This window comes from Tachysurus fulvidraco, chromosome 8 (assembly GCF_022655615.1).
Source record: "Tachysurus fulvidraco isolate hzauxx_2018 chromosome 8, HZAU_PFXX_2.0, whole genome shotgun sequence".
NCBI classification, from domain to species: Eukaryota; Metazoa; Chordata; class Actinopteri; order Siluriformes; family Bagridae; genus Tachysurus; species Tachysurus fulvidraco.
The window spans coordinates 18881778-18906331 of NC_062525.1; the positions used below are offsets into that span (position 1 = coordinate 18881778).

At 42.5% G+C, this 24554-nt stretch overlaps 1 protein-coding gene across 19 annotated transcripts in view; it reads right to left on the reverse strand.

Moving 5' to 3' along the window:
* Positions 1-24554, reverse strand: part of camk2g1 (calcium/calmodulin-dependent protein kinase (CaM kinase) II gamma 1) — a 74944-nt gene that overhangs the window by 30352 nt on the left and 20038 nt on the right. For all 19 annotated transcript variants that reach the window (XM_047817786.1, XM_047817787.1, XM_027140587.2 and 16 more), the window contains exon 3: positions 5166-5225. In XM_047817786.1, the coding sequence (XP_047673742.1) occupies positions 5166-5225 (60 nt within the window). The remainder of the gene's footprint in view (positions 1-5165; positions 5226-24554) is intronic.

Below are 24554 nucleotides of genomic sequence, written 5' to 3' on the forward strand. Positions count from 1 at the left end.
TTGATGCCCGATGACGCCTGAGATAGGCACAGGCTCCCCGTGACCCGAGTAGTTCAGATAAGAACTGAATGAGAATGAATGAACGAATGAATGAATGAATGCTCTGGAACGTTTCTAATGATATTGTCCCTAGTAGGCTCGAAAAATACTAGAATACTACTGAAAAAGAACAAAGAAAAAAAAGAAAAACTGAGGGTTACATCTGAATACAAAGCGTTTGTCTGGAAAGAAATTTCTGCTCCTAGGGTGGTTTATACCATCTGATTATACCATCTGAGTGATGCCTTTAGGGAAGGTAAAGCAGCCAGGTCTGAAACAATTAACCATTCAGGTTCCCCCTCAATGACCGTGCACCCAAAACAAAAAGGGGATCACTAGACTACAGAAATGGCAGTAAAAGATGGGAAGATTTCTGAATTGATGGACAACTTGATTGACAGGTAAGCAGAGACCGCCCCCAGTTCTGATTGGTGGGTGCAATCTCTCGGGTGCAATCTTTAGTTCTCAGCTGGACAATCACTTTTGGAAAAATACGGAAAGAAAACACACACTTTGTGATGAGAAGAAAACTGATGAGCGTGCATTCACATCCCTGTAATGAATTGACCCTCACACCCCTTTGTCATTTCTGCACCGTGCGCCATTTTTCATTCCTGTGCATACAGCAGTTCACGTCCATCATCCGAGATCATCCGAGATCTCCTTTTGATTCGGTGTTGTTTTCGTAAAACTGCATTTAATGTTGCGACGGTGAGGAAGAGACTGAGCAAGAGGAGCTGAGAGGAGCAAATACGAGAGGAGGAGAAAAGGAAAAAAAAAAACAGAAAAGTATAGAACAGAAAAGAAAAGGAGCAACTGCAAGACCTACGGGCACTCTGACCTCTCTCCTCTCTTTTCTCTCAAGGACTCCATCAGTTTCTTTACTGCCATTACTTCCTTTGTTCAACATTTATCTGCAGTCCGAGCAGAAAACATGACAAGCCGTCCCTTTGAAAGACGGGAGGGAAGCAAGCGAGCAGAAAGGAAAAGCCTGAGGAAACAAAGCGAGGTGCGGGAGAGCTGATATGGAACACACTACTCACATTACAGCAGGAAAGAGGGATGGAAAAAGGACTGCAAGAGAGAAATATTACATATACATGCACATATATATATATATATATGTGTGTGTGTGTGTGTGTGTATATTATATATAAATCAGCGACTCTTGGCACTAACAGGTGTTTATGATTACGAGCGACGATTATATGGTAGGATTAATATTCTAAAGAATAATCTACAATCTACAATAATTTAATCTGAGTTACAGATCTAACCGAACAGAGAAAGTGCTTCCAAACAGAGCTGGTTGCTAGGATCGTGTTGGGCTGTTCAACTGCAACACAGAACTCATCTGTTGCTGTGTTGCAATAAACAGGAACAGAGTCAGTGAGCATCCAATATGCATCCGAATCTAAAGCTTAACAAAGCGTAACTAGGTGGTTAGACCTGCTGCTGTTTTTTTTTTTTCTTTATCCTTTCTTCCATTCTCCTGGGTCCCTCTCCTGCTCGTGCGTTCCTGGGCTTGCTGCTGATAATTATTGTGTACGAGCACCAAAGCCTCCAGCACCAAGCGCCCCCTCTGGCTCCTACCCCTTCCCCACCCCAACACACTATTTATAGGCCTTATTATAGAGCTGAGCTCTCTGTCGCTTTCTTTAAGCATCCCTCATACCATTGTCCTTTAATTCCCCCGTAACAATGAGATAGCCTTCTCCCACACACACACACACAGCTGTGAAGACACACACACACACACACACATACACACGGGGTTGAGTAGCACTTGGCTGTTTTTCCATTGCACATCTATGTATAAGCAACAACCTGCTCTTATAGTAACCACTGGAATTTTTTTCTTACCCGCGTAATGGCACAAACATCTGCATCATTTCATCTCAGGATGCCATGGATGTTAACCCGAGATGAAATAAGCACGTGGTTTAAGCTGCTTCTGTGTTTGACTAAAACCTTTAAACAGAATGTCAGATATATCGATAGCTCATGGATGAAGGCTTTTAATGAAGCTTATAGCATAACACGGATTTTTATGCTTAGAACTGAAACCCTGATTCTCTTTGATCAATGTTATAAGGAACAATATTTCTCGTGGTACTGTACATTCTTTCATTACCACAGAAGAGCATGGGAGCACTATTATCCTGGTGGATATCTAGGAGGGATAGAGTTCATGAGGCTTGCGCCCAGATCTAGAGCAACATCCACTCGCCGTGCTGTAGAACTGCACGTTCACAAATTTACCCCTGTAGTTACTGTAGAACAGTGGTCCCCAACCTCCGGGCCGCGGACCGGTACCGGTCCGTGGACCAAATGGTACCGGGCAGCCCAAGGAACATTAAATTATTTAAATTATTATTTTATTTACTGTGGTGTATTTCTCTCGGGTTTGTGCGACTTTCCATGGACGCGAGGTTAACCGGGAGCTGAGAGACGTCACCTAAAGCCGCACCAATACCGCGCATGTGCAAAATATCATGATATCGGGCCGGGTTTAGGTGACGTCTCGAGCTGAGCGGCTGCAAGCGGCAGGGTTGTTGTAGCTTTGGTGGAGAGAGAAGGTGTGTATCGCTCTTCTCTCTGCTCACCGGTACTTTCTCATGTTTAACAGTGCTTGGTGTACGTGTAAATTGTGTTTGTTCAAATTTAACCCACAAATTAGTAAAAATGAGCACGAAACAGACGTCGCTAGAAAGTTAGAATCTCTGCCGGTGTTCTGGATTAAAGTCATGGCGGAATACCCTGAGATTGCCACCACAGACAGCACTTAAATCCCTATTGCCATTTCCGACATGCTATCTGTGTGAAGCGGGGTTTTCTGCAGTGACGGCAATAAACTGGACATAAGCAACACACTTCGGGTGTCATTGTCTCCTATTATACCAGATGGAACCGTGTCGTTGAAACAAGCTCAGGGTTCTCATTGATTTAGCGTTGTAGTGAGTTATATAGGCATGTTTAAATACAATTAAATTAAAATGATTCATTTTAATTTAATTGTATAGCCACCCCCACCCCCAGCGAGCCGCGGTAAAATGATCAAACATTGACCGGTCCACGGCAAAAAAAGGTTGGGGACCACTGGTGTAGTACATTCAGCCAAACTGTACAGTTAAAGAATTCACCTGAACTTTATCCGGTCTCCAACTGTTAGTCTGTGCTCATGATTCTTGTTTATGGCTGACTGAAGTGGACCCTGCTGTTGTAGCTCCACCTCGAGCATTAACGTGTTGTGCATTCGGAGATGTTTTTCTTCTCATCGTGTTTGTACAGAGTGATAACTTATCCTCTGCACACACGCCGTTTTCACACCGTTCTGTTTAAACTCTAGAGCCTGCTGTGTGAGAACATTTCTGAGATACTCCAAATAAACCGGACACCAACAAGCATAAGATCACACTTTTCTTTATTCTGATGTTTGATGTGAACAGTAGCTGAAGCCATCGATCTGTATGTTGTTATTTTTTTAACAATTAGCAGCTGCCACATAATTGACTGTTTAGATAACTGTATGAATGTGCAGGTGTAGCTAATAAACCGGAGCTTATTGCTACTAGTAGTACATGCTATCGCATATATAAAATGCATAATGTGATCTCAAGAGCAATATCCTAAGTTCAAAAGAATCCAGCAATACCATAAACTTGTTAAATAACTAGTCACGGAAGCGTTTCTGTTCTTATGTCCGCAGGAACTCATCAGCCACTTGTGGGTGAAAAGCGGTCTTAATAATCTCGCTCTGTGTGTGTGTGTGTGTGTGTGTACTGCATCAGTGTTTTGCGATTTGAGCAAGACTGTGCAAGTGGCCATGACTCACGCAATGGAGTCATTCATTTCATATATTTAGTCATGGTTTGTTTAGTGATTGGGAATTTAATATTCGGTACATATCATTACTCATTTGTTTAGGACACATTTCCTCCTCAGTGTAAGCAGATGTTTGGGTTATTTTAAACCGCACTCATAGCCTAGATTTCTGACGTTCCTCCTCTTTTCCTTCTGTGAGCATGCTGCGATTCGGTCGTCTGTGTGTGTGACGTCGTGTGGTACGACGTCTCCATCGGTCACGGCAAATAAGGGTTAATAGCAGCGCTCTGTTTTATGTAACGGCTGCTCGAGAGCAAATGCTGCAGAATGAAAGATGTTCTCGCACCGGGAAACCTTGATGATTGTGATTTTAATGCAAATGCAATTTGTGCAGCATTATGATTTGATAAAACATCCATGCAGTGAAAATGACATTACTTTCGACTCAATGTAAACAAATAGAGAACAAATGCTAAACGCTTTCTGTATGTATGGTGTAGCACAGCATGTAATATAGTAAAACATAATCAGGCAGCAACTAAGAGAGCTTATAGCCCAAACCTCATGTACGATTAGTTCCTGCTGATACCAATCTGACCCAGTAACACACACCATACACCTGGAAATGTTAGCATTGTACCGGCAGCCAGCAGAGGGAAAAAACAGCATTACTAATAAACAAGTAACTCTATTAAGGGAGACCAGGGACAGTTGTAACAGGGGACGGTTGGAACACCTTGAATTCCTCCAATCAGAAACAACCTAGAGTGATGACACTCACTGTGCACATGCTCAGTTAGTTTCCCTCCATTTTTGCCATAATGCTCCCTCCATTTTTCCCTCCAAATTTTCCTGACAGAGTTATCTACAAAAGATTGTTTTTGAGGTAAAAAAAAAAAAAAATTACTTTTCTTTCTGAGGTACTTTTTTTGGATGCTGTTTTAGGATCAAATGTTCTATCAAACCACTATTTTGTAAGCTAAAAATATAAATGGCTAACAAGTGTCAAACTAGCAGTCAAGCTAGCTCACATGAGATGCCATGCGTTACAACCGTCCCTGTGGAGAGACTGTATTAAAATCGATTTTGCAACCTGTCCATATTTCATAAAACCACTTAAATACATTGTTTCAGCAGTTGACAGATTGAAGTTTATAATATAACAAATTGGTTATTCCAGTAAAAATGTTTTTTATTTTTATTTTCATGTATTGCTAAAAATTGCAAAAAACAGTGTTACAAACTGTCCCTGGTCTCCCCTACTAATAAACCATAACACGTTAAAACTAGAATCTACTCACCGATATTGGAATGTTTGAGAAGACGACAGATTCGGGCCTCTCGTTCCAGCTTCTGGTGATCTACAGGAAAGAGGACAGAGAAAAAAAGGGACAGTTAAAAAAAAAAAAATAGAAATAATTCAGCAATTCTCTCTGATGAGTGAGAGACCTGGTGTAAGCTTTTCCCACTGAAAACTGGTGATACGGCCACCAAAACAGAAGCATAAAACAGCACAGCTTACAGGTGCACACGCGCACGCACAGCCGAGAGTGGAAAAGGAGTGAGGGAGTTAGTTAGGCAGGCAGGGGCTTGTTCCCCTCGCTGCTGAGCATGTTGTTAGGGAACATCGCTGCGTTAGCACTCCTGCCTGCATTGCCTGAACGTATGGATGGCTTGTGATGCGCTCACTAATGAACACGCCTTTGCACACAAACACACAAGCAATGACAATTGTGTCCAAACCGGCTGGAAAGACATAAGCCATAATAAAACCGATACTGAAAGACATTAAGACATTATGTAACAAGGTCCTACGGACAACCTCAATAAACGAGTGTGGGTTTTGGCACATAGACATAATTTCACTAATAAGTGGTATAAAATGCAACAGCAATTCAACCCCTTTTCTGTTACTTTGACATTAAGAATCCCAGACATCATTATAATCTGTGGAAATACAGTAAGAGCATGAGATGAATTCTACAGAATTAACTAACTACAGGCTCGGTACTGAATAATGAATCTGGATTAGGCGTCAAAATTATCAACGGTCCCCACATTACCATGCCAATGGACACACTGCAGCTTTCACTGCATGCTAGCAATGCACTCCAAAGTATTTAGTTTAAATGTAAATCAATTGCTGAAACAATGACTAGCTCTGAATGTCTTAAGGTTTGAGACCTGTCTGTCATCTGTGAAGACCGGGGTTAAAATGGACAAACCAATTTAAACACAAGTGAGCTGTCACTAAGCTGAGAACAGAGAAAATTGCGAAACGAATTCGGCATAGAAAATGAAGAAATGTGGAATGCCTTGAAAACAAAGGAAACCGCTGGTGTACTAACAACCAGACAGCAGGTGATGAACATTATGAAAGCTTGAAGAAAAAAAAACTAAACAAAAAACAAGTCAGTGATATTCAGCAGCATCACCCACAGGGTAAGAGTGAAGGTATCACAATCCAGCATTCAAAAGAAGTCTTTAAGAGCATGAAGAAGCACAGACACGATCCTCAAAAGTCCTGGAACCAAGATTAACCTCTACCAACGTGATGGAACAAAAGAACAAAAGGATCTGCTCATCAACCAAAACATATAAGCTCATAGATTAAGCATGATGTCAGAACTTGGGCTTGCATGGCTGCTTCTGGAAAAGACACTCACTTTCTTGAAGATGTAACACCCGATGGTAGCAGAAGAATGAATTCAGAAGTCTACAGAAACCTTTTATCTGACAATGAACAAAGAAACGAATCCGAGCTAATTGGGAGGAACTTCATCATACAGCAAGACAATGACCCAAAAACCAACTAGACAAGGCACGTTTTAGACTGGCCAAGTCCATCACCAGACCTTAACCCAACTGAGCATGCAAAATAGCACTAGCACATGTTTCTACTAATCATGTGATCCGTTTGGTTCATCACACTTGAACACAGCCATCTTTCAGGTTAGCAAAGCAAACATTATAATCTGCAATACAAAAGCACAGCTGTCACCTTGCGATGTCCACACATCATAATGCATAGCTCTTTAGGAGCTTTACTAAGGGTTGAGCATGATGGAAAAGGTCAAAGGTCTGTATTACCTGATACATATGCTTTGTACTGAAAAGTTATGTAATTAGTTCTCCGATCATGGACTTAAGCATTGGACAGGCTCGGGACTAAATGATCAGGATGGCTAAGGAGTTTTAAAGGTGTAAATAATAGATAATGAGATTTTAGAAATAAACTAAATTTGTAAAGTTTGTCATGACAAACTTTGATGTTGGCTTTGACAAAGTAAGTATTCGCAAAGGAGGCGAGTGGACAGAAAGCTAGGGTGCCAAAACATTTGGAGGCACGTGGAAACGAGCGTGTGACGCCATCCGAATACTCTTGAGGAAGTCCCCCAAAACTTGTTCTGAGTGGTTTGATATGTCACATGTCAATGTTTTAAAAAGTTTTTTGATTTTGCATATTTTGGGGGGGCGAGGCTGCAGGACAACCGAAAGGCCAGTCGGTACACCAATTTAAAACTTTGTTCAGAGTATCAGACTAAAGGAGCTGGCCAAGTTTGGGGTAGATAGTTTGAAAGCTTGCCGAGTTATAAACCTCGAAATTTTATAAAGGGAGTCTATGGGGAAAAAAGGCAATTGTTAGACCCGGTACCGAAAGTACCGGTACTCGGGTCACTTAGAAAAGTAACAGCAACAAACTTCAGTCCGGGGTTCATGACATATCCGAATTTGGTGCATGTGGCTCGAAAGCTCTAGGAGGAGTTACTGTTGATAAATTTTTGTCTAAGCTTAAATAGGAAAACAGAATGTTGGCTTCTACAAAGCCAACAGAATAATTTGCGTCTTTGAATGGCATTTTTTTCATTTTATATATATAATATATAATTTTGTTAAACACTTGGTTAAACTGAGGTTCCACTAAACAGCGTATACACAACTAGCTTCTGTTTAAATTTCCATAACATCACTGCGACTTCCCAGAAGCGCAATTATCGTGATGATGATGATGACGATAAGCACATTTTGCATTTAACTAAGCTTTGGAAAGTTAGCTAATGGGGCTAAGATTGGACATTTCTGAACAAGGTAGGAAGATTAAAATGCTAAATAATTGATTAGATATCCTCATATAAATGATACTGTGGTAAATTATGCATACAAAGCATTACATTTATTCAGGTTTCCTCTGCTGATGCTAGGATAACACTCGTGCTACTCCAGTGACAAATTGGCAGATCGCAAGTTAGACGAGTATCATTTTGTGAATTATCTTCGATTTTCAAACATCCAACATTTACAGTTCAGCGCTGCCTGATGAGAAACTTCCCTTAGCGGCTGACGGATCTAAACGCCCAATGGAAGGCTGATAAATCACACCGCTTACTGAATTGGCATGGCCACTGGCTGGCAGAAATGTCCTTCAAAACTGAAGATCTCCTATCCATCAGGTAAGCATGGATTACTGTTCCAGGAACCAGCCAATGTTAATGAAAGCTGGTGCAAAACTAAGAGAACGTGGCAGTTGTATGAAGTGTAATGCTGTAATAAATGTGACTGTACAAGTACCTATACTTTGTTTGCTCACGTGTTTGTGATTACAATTAAACCAAAATATACTGAACTCTCTGTATATTCTACAGGTCAGATATTACTACTGGATATAAAGAGAGGTCAGTGGGAGTCTGTGCACGTCAGTGTTTGCTTTGTAAAAGTCTGTTAGAGATCCAAACTGTACACTGAAGTGCCTATAAGGATGGTTTTCAGTGCAATTCTTGCACTGAAATGTGTCTAAATTGGGTTATTCTGATTGAATTGTGATATTCTGATTGCTTTTGTTTTGATACTCCCTGTGAGAGCGCTGAACTGAAACTACGCTGCAGTACACTGCTGAAGGCTGTGTGATTCTCTGTACATTCTCCAGTTCTTCTACAACAGGAGCAGTAGCACGCTGAACCATCTTAACGAGAGCATTAACAGACACTTGAGGCAAAAGAGCGAACAGGTGACAGCAAACAGGTTTATTTCTTTTCTACTTATTATCTCTTTTGTTCATTCTTGCTCATTCTGCTTCTGCGCACGCACACACACACACACACACACACACACACACACACACACACACACACACTCACAGAGAGGCACATGTGTGCACACGCATGTGTACAGACACACAGGCACACAAGCAATTACAAATGGCCCCACACACACACACACACACACACACACACACACACACACACACACACACACACACACACACACACACACACACACACACACACACACACACACACACACACACACACACACACACACACACACAAACCAGGCACACACGGGCACACACAGGCATGCACTCACACAGTTTTTTATTTTGATTTTTTCATTAAAACTATATACAACAACAAATTATTTACAGTGCCTGCAAAATGGTACGACAAAGAAAAAACAAAAAAAAAACACACACACAATGAAAGTTTTTTAATAATTAAACCCAAGGAGAGATGTGGTCTGTGGGGGATTGTGAGACCGCTCCAGAGACTGCACCAAACAACTCGTACAGATTGTTGAAGGAGCAGAAGCTGAGCAAACTTCCCTAGCAGTGATGAAAGCACTGAGACTCCCACAGAAGATCAAGAACAGGATCAAAAGCTTGGGTCAGGAATCGCTATAGCAGACACCCGGTAGACAAAACTGTTGTGTAATGCGATGCTTTTGTCACCTAATTTAATGTTGTGTTTGGTCCCCTAAAAATTTGACGCTTAAACCGCTCCCATTCTAAACATAAATAGCATCACTGCACAATAAACCGATGCTGTAGATCACTGTAGTTACTCCAGTCAGCTCTCAGGTACATGGAACATAAACTACACCTAAAACTACACACATTTCAGTTGCGTCCTGTTTGGACAGGTTCTAGGTTTTAAATGTGCAGTTAATGAGACAGTAAATATTCATCCACACATCAACCTTTTCATCAATCTGTTCAATCAGTTTTCCCCCTGCCTTTAAGAAAATGACATCTATAGCCCTATTCGGACGGGATTAGTTTTACGTGGGGTAAAGTAATTATTACCAGAGCTTCTCTGTGATTTTAGTCCCGTCCGAATGTGCCATCATGTGCAATCATTACGCACAATGTCAGTAAAGATTACGGCGACTTTTACCTTCTGTAAAAAGGTCCGGAAAAATTACCTCAGGTAATACTAATCCCGTCCGAATAGACCCGCTGTAAATATGTACGGTAAAATGCCGTCATTTCCTGTTTAAAAGTAGTTTTTGGCACGTTTTGCAAGATTGGAGGTGCTTGAAGAAGCATTCGGTTGCGTTGTAGGTGGTGGGCCAACTCTGTGGCAAACCTCCAGTGTTTTTCACATACCATTTAAAGCAAAAAGAAGATAACTGTTTGAAGATTGTAGTTAACATTTGCTCCAGTTTCGCGTTTTTCTTGTTGGCGCCATGTTGTCTGTTTGCGCACGTGATAACCGGAAACAACGTCATACGCACATGACGACAAGGAGGTTACTGTGGTGCATAAAGAGAGTTACCCCTCCCACTTCTGCTAGTTTTACCGAGATGTCTTGTCCCGCGCGAATTGGCCAATTAATATTACAGACGTCCTGAGGTAAAATTGCATTACTCCACGTCCCCACGTAGAACTAATCCCGTCCGAATAGGGCTTAAGACAACACAAACTCTATGGGCATTTTATTTACCTCAGACTAAAAGACTCTGAGCTCACCTCTTCCCCTGAAATATTTTAAATGAGTACAAAACAAAACGCTCAGGGGAAAATAGCACAAAAACGCAAAACCCGAATCTACTGCGGATAATCGATGTGATTATTAATGTTCGTCCTTAAGGTAATTCATTTAAAATAAAGAGTTTGCGCATACTTGGTGTGAAGCTACGTTTCATAGGTGTGTTGTACAGTGTTAATGTTGTCCAACCAGTCAGACCTACTCACTCTCACTGGATTTACTTCAGCCAGCCAAACCACACATTTATTATTTTAGCAGACCAAGACGCCCTCTTCTCTTTCAATATAAACACACACACACACACACACGAAACTGGAGAGGAAGTTCCATTACTATATTACACTGGAGACACCGGTGACATGCGTCAGCACACTGCTATCATCACTGCTCCAATTTCACTACAGATCACACATACACACAACCACACACACACACACACATCACCAGGACCCACAATTATACACACACACACACCTCAAACACAAACTCACTAACTAACACACCACACATGCATAATTAAATGAGGGTGTGGAGATAAGATTGATTCTACATAAAGACGAATTGAAAGAAGGCTGAAAAATGAGAGACAAGAGATGAGACAGCAGGAGCCACAAAAAACAAAAACAAAAAAAAAACACGAAAAGCAATTAAATGCTCCGAACACACCGTCAGCTAGTTAGAACAGCAGTGCATGTGAAGCATAATAAGACACGAAACCTAGAAAGAGTGATTATCCACATAGCGATGCGGGAAATCATAATGGCGGTCTGATGGGAATATTAAATGAGAGGAGAAAAATCAGACCCTGATTTCTGGCTCCATGTGAACAAAGACTAAACCCAGAACAAACAAAGGCTTCATTTACTAGTCAGTTGTGCACATGCCTTTTCACACAGCACCTGTACACAGCACTGCATCTCAGCACATGCTCAGTGGAATGACCAGAACGCTGCTCCAGTACAACTGGGAATGCGAACACTCTGCACACACGAAGGACATTTATATATTTATAGGTCTGTTTATATTGATCGGAAGGATCGATAATGCTGAGACACTTGGAAAGGCCACTTTCACTGTTCAAAGAAGGCCAACCACATTCACAAATGTGTCTTAAGCCTGCATTTGTGTGTGTGTGTGTGTGTGTGTGTGTGTGTGTGTGTGTGTGTGTGTGTGTGTGTGTGTGTTTACGCCACCCTTCTATTATTAATTCAGTCATGTGACCATCAGTTCATTCATTCCTAGTTTATGACTAATGCCAACTGGGCCAGAACCTTTTCTCCTCATTAATGGTCTCACTCAAAAGCTTTTCCTGTCTCTTCAATTAGACATCTGCACTGCCATTACTGATTTATACTGCCACTTCCCATTCCTCAGTCTTAACCAGATTGCACCTCAACTTATAGGAGGGGAAAAAACAGGAACAAGTCGACCTCCTTCTCTGAATCGCAGTAACAGGAGAAAGACTCTGTGCCTAGAATTAGCGAGATACAAAAAAAAACAAAAAAAAAAGGGTCTCACAATAGACGTCATTTCATGAAACGGTCATTGACCAGACTGATCGTTAGTAACAGTCAGTGAGGCATTTATCTTGTTGCTGGATGTTACTGGATTTTATTCCTGTTACAAGAAAAAGAAAACACATTTAATACCTTTAACAGCATATTCATATGAGAATATGTGTCTGGGTACAAACCTACAGCATCCAGAATTAGAGCCTATCCACCGAAATGAGTCCGAGACTTTGGCATAAACTGTTATAGGAAGCGTGAATGTTAAGGGTATCCAAGCAGGACCATCACTAGGGTTGGGAACCGAGAACCGGTTCTTATTCAGAACCGGTTCTGTTTTTTAACAGGAACCGGAACCGCACAGAATTTTTAAGTTTCGTTTACAAACGCGGTTCCGATGCGATGACAGGCAAATCGCTGGGAGCGGTCACTTTAAATAGCCCTTTAAATTACCTCACGAATATTAATTGTTTACACTGTTTACAGTCACGCAACCAAATTAACGCAGCTTACCACAGAAATCAGTCACTCGCGCTGCTGTGCTGAGGTACACTTTGTGTTAAACATTAAAAAAAAGGCTAAAGTGTGGATTCATTGTCAAAGCTACAACAATGAAGTTTTCTCCACAGCTGGCGATACAATAAGCCAGGAAAGGTCTCGTCTTCTCCCAGAGAAAGCGGACATGTTCGTTTTTCTGTTTTGCCGAGTTGTAATTCTGGATGTTAAATTTGATGTTGGATTTACATTTAAATTGATATGAATCGAAATGCTCTGTTTCAAATATTTAAAGAGTGATTAATAAACACAAATGGAATTGTTGAAGTATTGTGCATTATTTTTAACATTTCTTTTATTATGGAATCGGAATCAGGACCGGGAACCGTAAGGCAGAACTGGAACCGGAATCGGAACCTGGAAAATTTCTTTTGATACCCAACCCTGACCATCACACAACATGAGGATAATATGAACACGGACATCAGTAATGAGAGAAACTTCCCTAGTAAGAAATCAGCCCAGGAGTAAGAACTGCTATGTGAAGCCCACAGAAGTTATTTAGCAGAATACAGTCTGTGTGGTGACACCAATGCAACCTTGGATAAAAAGAGCAGACGTGGGAATCTATCTGATATTGGTTCGTCATGCGATACTGATTACCCAGCTGACGCCTGCCTCACACCGCATAGCTGTAGTTGACTGAAAAGCCGCTCTAATTACGATAGCTTTATCCCAAACCGTGTACACTGATAAGTGACCATGCCTCTCTCATGGTATTTGATATACACTCCCACAGGGAAAATGGAAATGCCTAGAAATAAACACAAGCATCTTTATTCAAGTCCAGAAGCAGCCTCTGGGCACTAAAGGTTGTCAGTGCTGGTTCGGAGCCTAATTTAGAACCAGTTCTTTCTATTTCGACCGCCAAAGCACCGGCTCTGAACCAGGAAAAGTGGTTCTTAAATAGCACCAAAACGTTGCAGGTTTAGACTTAAGAACCGCTTGCATTAGTGGCTGTGGGCGGGGCTACTGTTAGCGCATTTGATAATGTACCTAAAGTTTACTAATGTTTAATACACCTTTACTTTACCGCGATATGATACATTTATCAGCACACACGATAGTAGGTAGCTACATGCTAAGGCTAACTTTCTTCTGTGTTAATGATAAAATACCGTTATGTACTTTCTCGATTACAACCGCAGTTTATACAGATTACACGGAGCTGCACGTACACGTTGGATTCGCCACGTTTGGATGTTAATGTAGGTTCGCAAAGCCATGAGCGTTAACAGTAAAGCAGCATCCGCCATTGTTGATGTGTTAGTGTTTGTCGCTGCTGCGCTAACGTTGCTGTGTAACGTGACACGTATACAGTGACGTCAGACTCGGCTCTGTGACGGCTCTCTAACCGATGGAAAGGCAAACCGGTTCTCAGAAAGTTCGCCAGTGGAACCAACTCTGAACCAGCACCCGGTTCTTATTGGTGGAAAAGGGGTATAGGTGTTCCTGATGACCTGTTTTTATATACATACGTTATAGTGCGGCAAATCTTTAAAGCAAAAATCCACCCTGAACCGCATATGAATCTGAACCGGGATTTATTTTTAAAATTCTGAGTCACGTTTTATAATCATCTTGGTCTATGTGCACAGCGGTTTAGGTTTCCTGCCTTCCCCACGATGCCATTTGACTACCTGCTGATATAATGTAATGAAATAAGCACTCGGTTAGTCATCTCCGCTTAAGAGACCGATGCAGCAGCGCTTTAGTCATACGTTAGTCTGGTCAGCTCTCTTACATTCATATAAGCTTAAACTCTCATGCTAATTCTCCTGCCAACTAGCCCAGCCGAGTCTGATCATTGAACATCACTGGAAATTTGTGAGTGAAAAAAATTCTCTTCCTCTTTAGTAGTTCTAACCGATATCATTTATGTTTCGAGTTAATTCGTCTCTTATATGCTATGACAGAAGAGTGACATAGAGCCGTTAAGCTCTTACACGAATGACAAAAATACAGCCAGTCAACCACCAAATTAGCACCATAATGGCTTTAAGCACATGAGAGATATTTCAATATGAATGAGAAATCTACTGAATGTGTTCCAGGGTGAAGGAATTCAGGGCTAGATAGAGACAGAGATTGTTAGTGTAGGGTTAAGCTGTAAGCTGGGAGGCCTGGTGTAAGCTCTACACAGGTGGCCCAGGATTTCTTTAAGAAAAAAAGAAACACACAACAACAACTGTGGACTAACATTAACGACAGCTCGGAAGAATCGGTTGCTTGCTTTCTCACAGAACCTCACATTCATTTCTTCAGGGACCACCACAACAGCTAAAAGCCACAAGCGCTTAGCAATCTTTCCTTCTCCTTCTCCGCAGAATAATAAATAATAAAGCTTGGCTACGCGTTCCGCCTTCACCGGAGCTGATGAGAACGTTCACAGAACCACAAACACCGTGATAAAGCCGAAATTACAGCCGCTTCGTGTTCCGTGACTTGTCAAGATAATGCCTTCATTAGGATGCCTGAGAGAGAGAAGGGAGAGAGAAGGAAGGCAGCTGAGCAGAAAGAGAAAACACAGCGACCACACAGGTGAATATATCGTGTATTCGTATACATCTGTATCGTGGCTTTTATGGGAACAGAATTTGAGAGAGATGGAAAGTGGAGATCCGTCAAAGGGACTTCAATTCCCAGAAAGAGAGCTCACTTATTTAACACATAAAATATTCATTCAACCACCTCTCCATTCATCCATCCATGTGATGTTGTGTGTGTGTGCGTGTGTGTGTATAGGAACCGATGTTTAGCTTGATTGTGTTGAGGCTTGGGGACTTCTCGCTCAATTACTAGCCCACAAATGTGAAGCACTCACAGGTTTTTTTGTTTTTTTTTTGCAGTCAACAAAACTGCTGCAGCCAGTAGCAGGAGAAGATGGACGCACAGGCTTAGAGTGCATTCTTGCACAGTCCTGCCTGGCTTTCTGTCCATACTGCAAGAAACTGTAGGCTTTTATTACATATCGTAAAAAAAAAAAAAATAGGGGTTTTGTTGACCATCATCATTTTCCATTCAGCTTGCAATACGATCACTGGCTCTTCACCGGACCAACACACCGTAGAAGTGCATTTCAGTGTTACCCCCGACAACAGACCCATCCCGAGGTATCCAGAAATTGTACCAGCTCTGATCGTCTTCCGTGCGATGAAGATTTTGGACCACTGAGACAAGGCCGAGTCGACACAGCGAATCCTGAGGCATCTAGAGATCTATCTGACTGTATATTTATAAATCACACCCTCCAGTGTCACCCATATGAGGTTGGGTTCCCCTTGAGCCTGGTTCCTCTCAAGGTTTCTTCCTTTACCACCTAAGGGACTTTTTCCTTGCCACTGCTGCCTGAGTCACCTCAGACTTGCTCATTAGGGATAAATACATACACATTGTGAACTAAATCTATCTAATATTAATCTTGAATTTTGTATTCTATTAATCTTTATATTAATCTTTATAATAACCTTTCGTTCTATGTTTATGTCCTGTAAAGCCGCTTTGAGACGATGTCAATTGTAAAAAGCGCTACACAAATAAACTTAAATTGAATTGAATTTGGTTCATCACAGCAGGTTGAAAGGACGGACTCGGTGTACTCTAAGGCTGGATCGGTACTGTACATCCATACGGCCCACGACTCTTTCCGAAAAACCGCGACACGATTGCGGATTCTGATTTAGTCCTACATAAAAGTAACTGCCTGTCTTCATTAAAGGTCAAGCAAATCAAACATTTTAGGATACGCTGCCTGTGCATGACATATTACGTGTGCAAACTGTAGGCGTCGTCATACTACGACCTAGCATTAATGAATAAAAACAACAGGGCTGGCTGATCTGACGCTACGATACTGACGGTGCACCATACTACAGATATACAACAGTGAGCTCTCTCATTCTTTTCTAATTTAATACATGACTTTTCACTAAAATCATATGATTCACGGCGACTTGAGGGGAAAAGGAGAATAGTTGGAATATTTTCATGAACTCAGTAGTCTTACATAACATACTTTAATATTTAAAATAGTTCCCTTTTTTTAACAGATTTTTAATCAATCATCAACGATATTACCATAAAAATATTCACTGAAACAACTGATGTATTCATGCGACACTACCGTACCGCTGGCGAATCTTTTTTATAGTGATATACACGTTGAGATTCACTACACAATATAATATTTCAGTTTATAAATGGCTCACACCTACATAGCGGGACACGCGTCATTTTGTTAACCTGCATGACCCCTGAAAAGGACGGCTGATGGTGATCCATTTCTTCTTCTCTTGAATTTCACCGTTTGGGTATCTTTTCCTTTCGTCACGATCAGTCACCGTGATACTGTAAGAAAATCCTGCTTCCATTTCTGCACCACAAGAAAAGGGAACGTTCTGAAAACATGATAGAGATCCGAATATGTTGGTTTTTATTCCGTTTCCTGAACAGGGATGCGGAAAGAGAGTGAGAGCGTGTTTGTTAAATCCTTGAGGGTTTGTGTGTGATGTAGACTGTAGACCTGTGTGGCTTTACATCTTCTGCCTGCATGTTAATGCACACTTTGTGATGACAACTTTATCAGCACCTACACTACAAGGCCACTGAAGTGTGAGTGAAGCTTGTAGCTTAATGGTAGTGCAAACCGGGAGGGATTAATTAACACGGGTCGGCTACAGTTCATCTAAAGGCTGTCTGACTCACTCGCTTTCTCTATCTCTTACTCAGCGTTCTGGGAAAGATTCACCTCAGAGGCCAAGGCTGAGGTAATATAGCCTCATGCTATTTATATACAATTATATAGTTAAAAAAAACAAACAAACAAGGAAAAAAAAGAAAATCGCCACAGGGCACAGTGTCTGTCTGTGTGTGTGTGTGTGTGTGTGTGTGTGTGTGTGTGTGTGTGTGTGTGTGTGTGTGTGTGTGTGTGTGTGTGTGTGTCATTGCATACATGCCTGCATTCTGGTGTGTGTGTGTGTGTGTGTGTGTGTGTGTGTGTGTGTCATTGCATACAAGCCTGCATCCTGGTGTGTGTGTGTGTGTGTGTGTGTGTGTGTGTGTGTGTGTGTGTGTGTGTGTCATTGAATTAAAGCCTGCTTGTTTGTGTGTGTGTGTGTGTGTGTGTGTGTGTGTGTGTGTGTGTGTGTGTGTGTGTGTCATTGCATACAAGCCTGCATTCTGGTGTGTGTGTGTGTGTGTGTGTGTGTGTGTGTGTGTGTGTGTGTGTGTGTGTGTGTCATTGCATACAAGCCTGCATTCTGGCGTGTGTGTGTGTGTGTGTGTGTGTGTGTGTGTGTCATTGCATACATGCCTGCATTCTGGTGTGTGTGTGTGTGTGTGTGTGTGTCATTGCATACAAGCCTGCATTCTGGTGTGTGTGTGTCATTGCATACAAGCCTGCATTCTGGTGTGTGTGTGTGTGCGCGTGTGTGTCATTGCATACAAGCCTGCATTCTGGTGTGTGTGTGTGTGTGTGTGTGTGTCATTGCATACAAGCCTGCATTCTGGTGTGTGTGTGTGTGTGTGTGTGTGTGTGTGTATGTGTGTGTCATTGCATACATGCCTGCATTCTGGTGTGTGTGTGTGTGTGTGTGTGTGTGTGTGTGTGTGTGTGTGTGTGTGTGTGTGTCATTGCATACATGCCTGCATTCTGGTGTGTGTGTGTGTGTGTGTGTGTGTGTGTGTGTGTGTGTGTGTGTGTGTGTGTGTGTGTGTGTGTGTGTGTGTGTGTGTGTGTGTCATTGCATACATGCCTGCATTCTGGTGTGTGTGTGTGTGTGTGTGTGTGTGTGTGTGTGTGTGTGTGTGTGTGTGTGAGAGAGAGAGAGAGAGAGAGAGAGAGAGAGATTACAGATGGAGACACCATTGACAGCTGTCCCTGTAAAAGAAAAAATAAGGAAAACCGAGAGAATCTTAGTAAATGTCAGTGTATCCACTCAAACACACACACGACCCCTCTGTTCCTCTTTATCTGTGGGGGGTCATCAGTCCTGTTCAGGCTTTGCAGTTGTCCGTGGCCTGACTTTCAAATATCTGCCTCTTTATTCTTCCGTGTCCCACTTGCCGTCCTCTTATCGCCATTCTCGCCGCACGCTGATCTCCGAGCTGGTTCTCAAACAGCTCCGTTGTCACTTCCAGTCCCACAGAATGTCATGCACACAATCGAAGCCTATCTGAATGCTAGGCGATCTCCATCTTGCACCGATAACCGATTAAAGGCTAAAGTTCAGAAAGGAAATGAAATGAAAAATCCCACACAAAATGATCGAGACTCTGTAACTAATGACCACATTTATTTAATTAGTACAGATTTAAAACGAGTCAGAAAAAACTCCAAGGACGTGTTCGTCTCCATCCGGCGCTAGCTTGATCACGTTGGCTAATCTGAGGTTAGCTGAGAAACAAGGTGATCTCTTTGTTCAGCCCTTGGTGGAGCTCGAGGCTGCCGTACTCCCTCGTGGCCATTTATGTAACCGTAGCCTTGGCACCAAACAAACGCAGAATGAGTACAAAGGCTTTCCCCAACCGCCCATCCAAAGTTCCATGTGCATTAGCTTTCCAGCATTCAGAAGGGAGCAGAACAGTTTTTTTGCGCGACTGCTCATTTCCCAATGCCGCAGGGTCACGTCGGACCTTCGCGTATCCCTGTCCTGCAAAGGATCTGCATAGAACACCGGTATATAGTCTATAATCAGCCTGACAAAGGTAAGAGATGATGAGAAGTGAACCGCCTGAAGCGGTCCGGGTCCGAATGAAAGAAAAGCCTGATTTGATGTAATACGAATCCGCCGGACCTGCCGGCTTTCCGATAACGTTAACTAGCTTGAAAAGTGAAAACATTTGGGCGCACGTTCACAAACAAGCTCCCGAACGAGTTCGATATGCACAGTGAAGCTGCACACAAGCCTGTAAAGGGAATTCTGGGTAATGAAATCCTGAACATAAAAGCGCCCCTGTGAAGAAAAACTGGCAACCGAGTTAACGTGGACACAGAAGCAAACAATGCATCCCATAAGCAGATCCATCAGGACACACACACACACACACACACACACACACACACACACACACACGGTTCCTGAGGAGAGAATTTGCAGCAGATTATCAGCACAAAAGCGATGGCTCATCAGAAAGAGGCTCTCAGTGAGGATATTAGGGCAGTGGGCAAATGTAGAGCGCGTCATTAAAAAGCTTTCACGCGCTCTTTTCCCCCCTGCAGCACTGCTCCTTAGCCTACGCCATCTTTCACACCCTGTTAAGCTTCCTTCAGACGTTTATGACCATCCTGCACTTTCCCTAATGTTGCTGTTATTACTGTGTTCCTCTCTGTCCGTGTTCAGGACATAACATGTTTATACACACTCACACACACACACACACACACACACACACACACACACACACACACACACACACACACACACTAATCAAGAGTTTTCTCTCTCTCTCTCTGTTTATACCAATCTGATCACGAGGTTGCATCTCGAACTGGAATCGAGTAGCGTTCGAAGCCGATAATTATCGAGTCCGTCGCCGGGCGCCGTCAGATTTAGCGGCGCTAATATCGTTAGGCTTAACACGTAATTTAATACCGCCAAATATTGATTACATTAGTTTAGTTCAAGTATGTCTAATGTGATTTGTAGATAAATGTGTCACAATTAGAGCTGAGGAGCTAGAAATTTCAGGGTGCACCAGAACCAAAAAAAATGTGTTCAAGGAAAATGGATAGGATTTAAAAGTTTTAGCCTGCACGAAAATGGGTGAATTAGAAATCGATGCATCTTAGCAGAGGATTTTTTTTTTGCTCCACAGCAGAAGCGTTGTTCCCGTTGCAGGGGTGTTTATATGTCATTGTCTAGGTCTACGTGGGATGGTGGTAACTCAAGTGGTTAAGGCTGGGGGTTGTTGATCGGAAAATCAGGGTTCAACCCCAGCACCGCCAAGCTGCGACTGTGGGGCCCCTGAGCAAGGCCCCCAAACCCCCTCCCCCCAAGCTGCCACTGTGGGGCCTTGCTCAACCACCCCCCCTCCTGCTACAGGGGCACTACATCATGGCTGACCCTGTGCTCTGACCCCAACCCTCCAAGGATGGGAAATAGCGACTTAACATCCATACTGCAGGAAAACAGGAACCGGATCCGTTTCATCCTGCATCCATGTACGATTTGGGCCACTTCTCTACGCTGGTTCTGAAATCCAAATTCAATCTGGTTTGGGATTGACAGCAGACCAGATAAGTGAACTTGAACATGATTGGACAGGCAGAAAAAAACAAATGACATGGCCAAAAGTTTTGTAGTCACCTGACCATCCCAACATGTGATGGTCTTTCTCAAAATGTTGCCCTAAAGCTGGAAGCCCAATGGTACAGAATATCTCTATAGAATAGCTGTGCACAAACTCCCTCTGTTAAGACCCTGTGTACGTTAAGACCCCTCCAACCCCACTGAACACTTTTGGGATGTACTTGAATCCTGACCGAGTCCCAGGTTTCGTCTAATCGTTATTGTTCCTGTGGCTGAATGAACACAAATCCCCACATACTGTACGTGCTCTGGAACCTACAGTAGTGGAAATGCTGGTCGACGGAGAAGAGACTATAATAACAGCAAACGGAGGACACGATGTGATATGGAATATGATCTTTAATAAAAAGCACTCAGGTGTCCAACAAGCACATGGTCAATACGGTGCCTCTAGCAGTGTGATGGTGGAGGTGGTCATCTGACCACATGTCAATCACTACACTGAGCTTCTCTGTATATAATGTATAGCTAATTTCATTCATTCATTCATTTTCTACTGCTTTTATCCAAACTACCGCGGTTCTCGGGGAGCCTGTGCCTCTCAGGCGTCATCGGGCATCGAGGCAGGATACACCCTGGACGGAGTGCCAACCCATCACAGGGCACACACACACTCTCATTCACTCACACACACACACACACACACACACACACACACACACACACACACACACACACACACACACACACACACTACGAACAATTTTCCAGAGATGCCAATCAACCTACCATGCATGTCTTTGGACCGGGGGAGGAAACCGGAGTACCCGGAGGAAACCCCCGAGGCACGGGGAGAACATGCAAACTCAACACACAAAGGCAGCGGCGGGAATCGAACCCCCAACCCTGGAGGTGTGAGGCGAACGTGCTAACCACTATGCCCCCTAATTTCATACAATTCTACCAAAATATACAGGCTAATGGCAATTGCTTCTCCTCACAAATCAGTCTTGCCCTCTATTCATTTGTTTTTTATTTATTTGTTTGTTTGTTTGTTTGTTTGTTTGTTTGTAGCTGGGTCAGTTCACACTAATCTAATAATCACACCTTCAACCGAGGAAAATCATTTACAACAGAGGAAAATAATAGGACTTGCGCTTAAGCATCTACCCGTCTGTAGCTTTTTACTTCTTTTACTCCTGATGATCTTGAACACTTTGTTATCCGGATCAGGGGTGAAAACTAAACTGCACAGGGCAGTAGATCTGTAACTGTGGGGTCGGGTGGCTCTGACGTACTACTGTACGTTCTTCGCTTAAGCGCAATCCTCTCGATACTATCCGGACGACTCATGCTAATCGAACAGCGACGTCCTTTTCATACCGAGCCGATTCTCCGTGAGCTTCGGGGGAACGATTTATGCGACAGCGATATGTAAGGAGATCGTTTGTGCCATGTCCAGATGCAAGAAGAAAACAGATCAGTGCTTCAGATCCTAAAGGATGTCAAATCAGACCCTGATCCCAAACCCCAGCATGCTGCTTTAGAATGATATGCTTCTGTTTGAAAATGCTTGAATTTAATGACATTAGGGAATGATTTCTCAAAATAAATAATATTTAATTAATTAATTAATTAATTAATTAATTAATTAATTAATTAATTAATTAATTAATTAAAATGTTAAAACATAGCTTTGCAATTATATAAATATTTCCACACCGATAACTTATTAAAAAGGTGCGATGTTCAGTGTGAGAATACAAAAACATGGAATAAAAGTGTGTGTGTGGGTGTGTGTGTGTGTGTGTGTGTTTGTGCTACCTGCTTAGCTTCACGTAGGCCACGTCCCATGTGGACAAGCGTCAGTGAGCACAGGTGACGCTCGAGTGTGTGCTGAGCTCAGGCTGTACTGTACTGTACGGAGCACAACATACACTCGCATCATCTGTATGGACTGCACGGACCCCCATAAAACACACACATACTATTAACATGCTGCTTACAATCCACCAAACTGTTTACATGCTGTTTTGCACACTTTTCTGCTGTTTCTGCACATACTGTCCAACCTTGTAACATTTCTACTGAGGAAGCCAGAGAGAAAATTGGGCCTAAGAATAGCAAAGGGAAAAGATGTGCTTCCCCTCAGACATGGGTACGGATATATTATTGGGGAGATCGGGCCTTCTAGAAGTCGCGCGCGCACACTTTCGCGCACGCACACTCTCGCGCGCGCACTCTCTACATGCTGTTTTACACACTTTTCTGCTGTTTTTGCACATACTGTCCAACGTTTCAGCCGTTTTTGCACATATTGTACAATATCTCAGCCATTTCGCACATACTATACAATATCTCAGCCATTTCGCACATACTATACAATATCTCAGCCATTTCGCACATACTATACAATATCTCAGCCATTTCGCACATACTATACAATATCTCAGCCATTTCGCACATACTATACAATATTTCAGTCATTTGCACAACTCTATATATTATCCCAAGGACCTGCTGCTAAGAAACTGTGTTCATTCTAATGTTACTGCACGAAATATTGTTTGAACATTCAGTATTCACATACAGTATATACGCCGGACGGTCGCCGCAGTTTCTGTTACTGTTTGTTGTCTTTTGTGTATTGCACTTTTTGTACTTTTTGTATTGTCTTGTAACTTTGTGTCTGCACTCTTTTGTCCTGCACTGTCTTGTCTGTCTTGTCCTGCACTGTTTGCACCAGGTTGCACTTTATGTGGCTAAGACTACTTACATGTCCTTAGCCCTGTCTTTGTGTTATGTATCACCACGATCCTGGACAAACCTCGTCTCATTTCACTGTGTACTGCAACAGCTATATATTTTTGAAATGACGATAAAAGCTTCTCGACTCGACTCGAGCATTGAACTAAACACAGACATAAAGCCAGTGACGAGGACAAGCGCACGAGTGTGCACAAGGATATGCAAAATGTACACGCTCACGTGACTTCGCTTCGTAGAATGAGATATTTAATTAAGTTCAGGTTTCCTTCATTACATTATGTTAACAGCAGATGCTAGATCTCCTCTTAACCAGTAACTCCTCAGTGTACAGGATCCACCGTATGTGACACTGTAGTATCAGCTCTGAAGGAAATCATACTGTCTACGCAACAACAATGTCTCTTCGATCGACTAACTGGTTTTACTAGATCCTACGTCTGTAAATACACAGTTGGAAAGAATGTCACTGAGCTTAAATCCATCATGTCTACAGTATATAAACACCTTCTGTGTTAAGTGCAGAATCCCGAGGGCGGCTGTAGTGCTTGTGGTGTTGTGGAGCTGTGGAGCTTCCGAGCCGAGGTGCCGGACGCTCGTGGGGTGTGTATCTGCGTGCGCTCTGGCATTCTTGTTTAATGGGTTTTCTTGTTACGGGGTTGACGTCAGAGAGTGGAAAAAGTGGCATAATGGCGCGGCTTTGAGCTGCATTCCCACCATTCGGTGCTTTTCCCTGCAAAAATCTCAGTGTGTTAACAACATTGTACTTTTGGGTTTTACAGACTAGTGCTAATTTACGACGTCAAACAGATAAACATACGATGAAGAATTGAGAATATAGTGATATT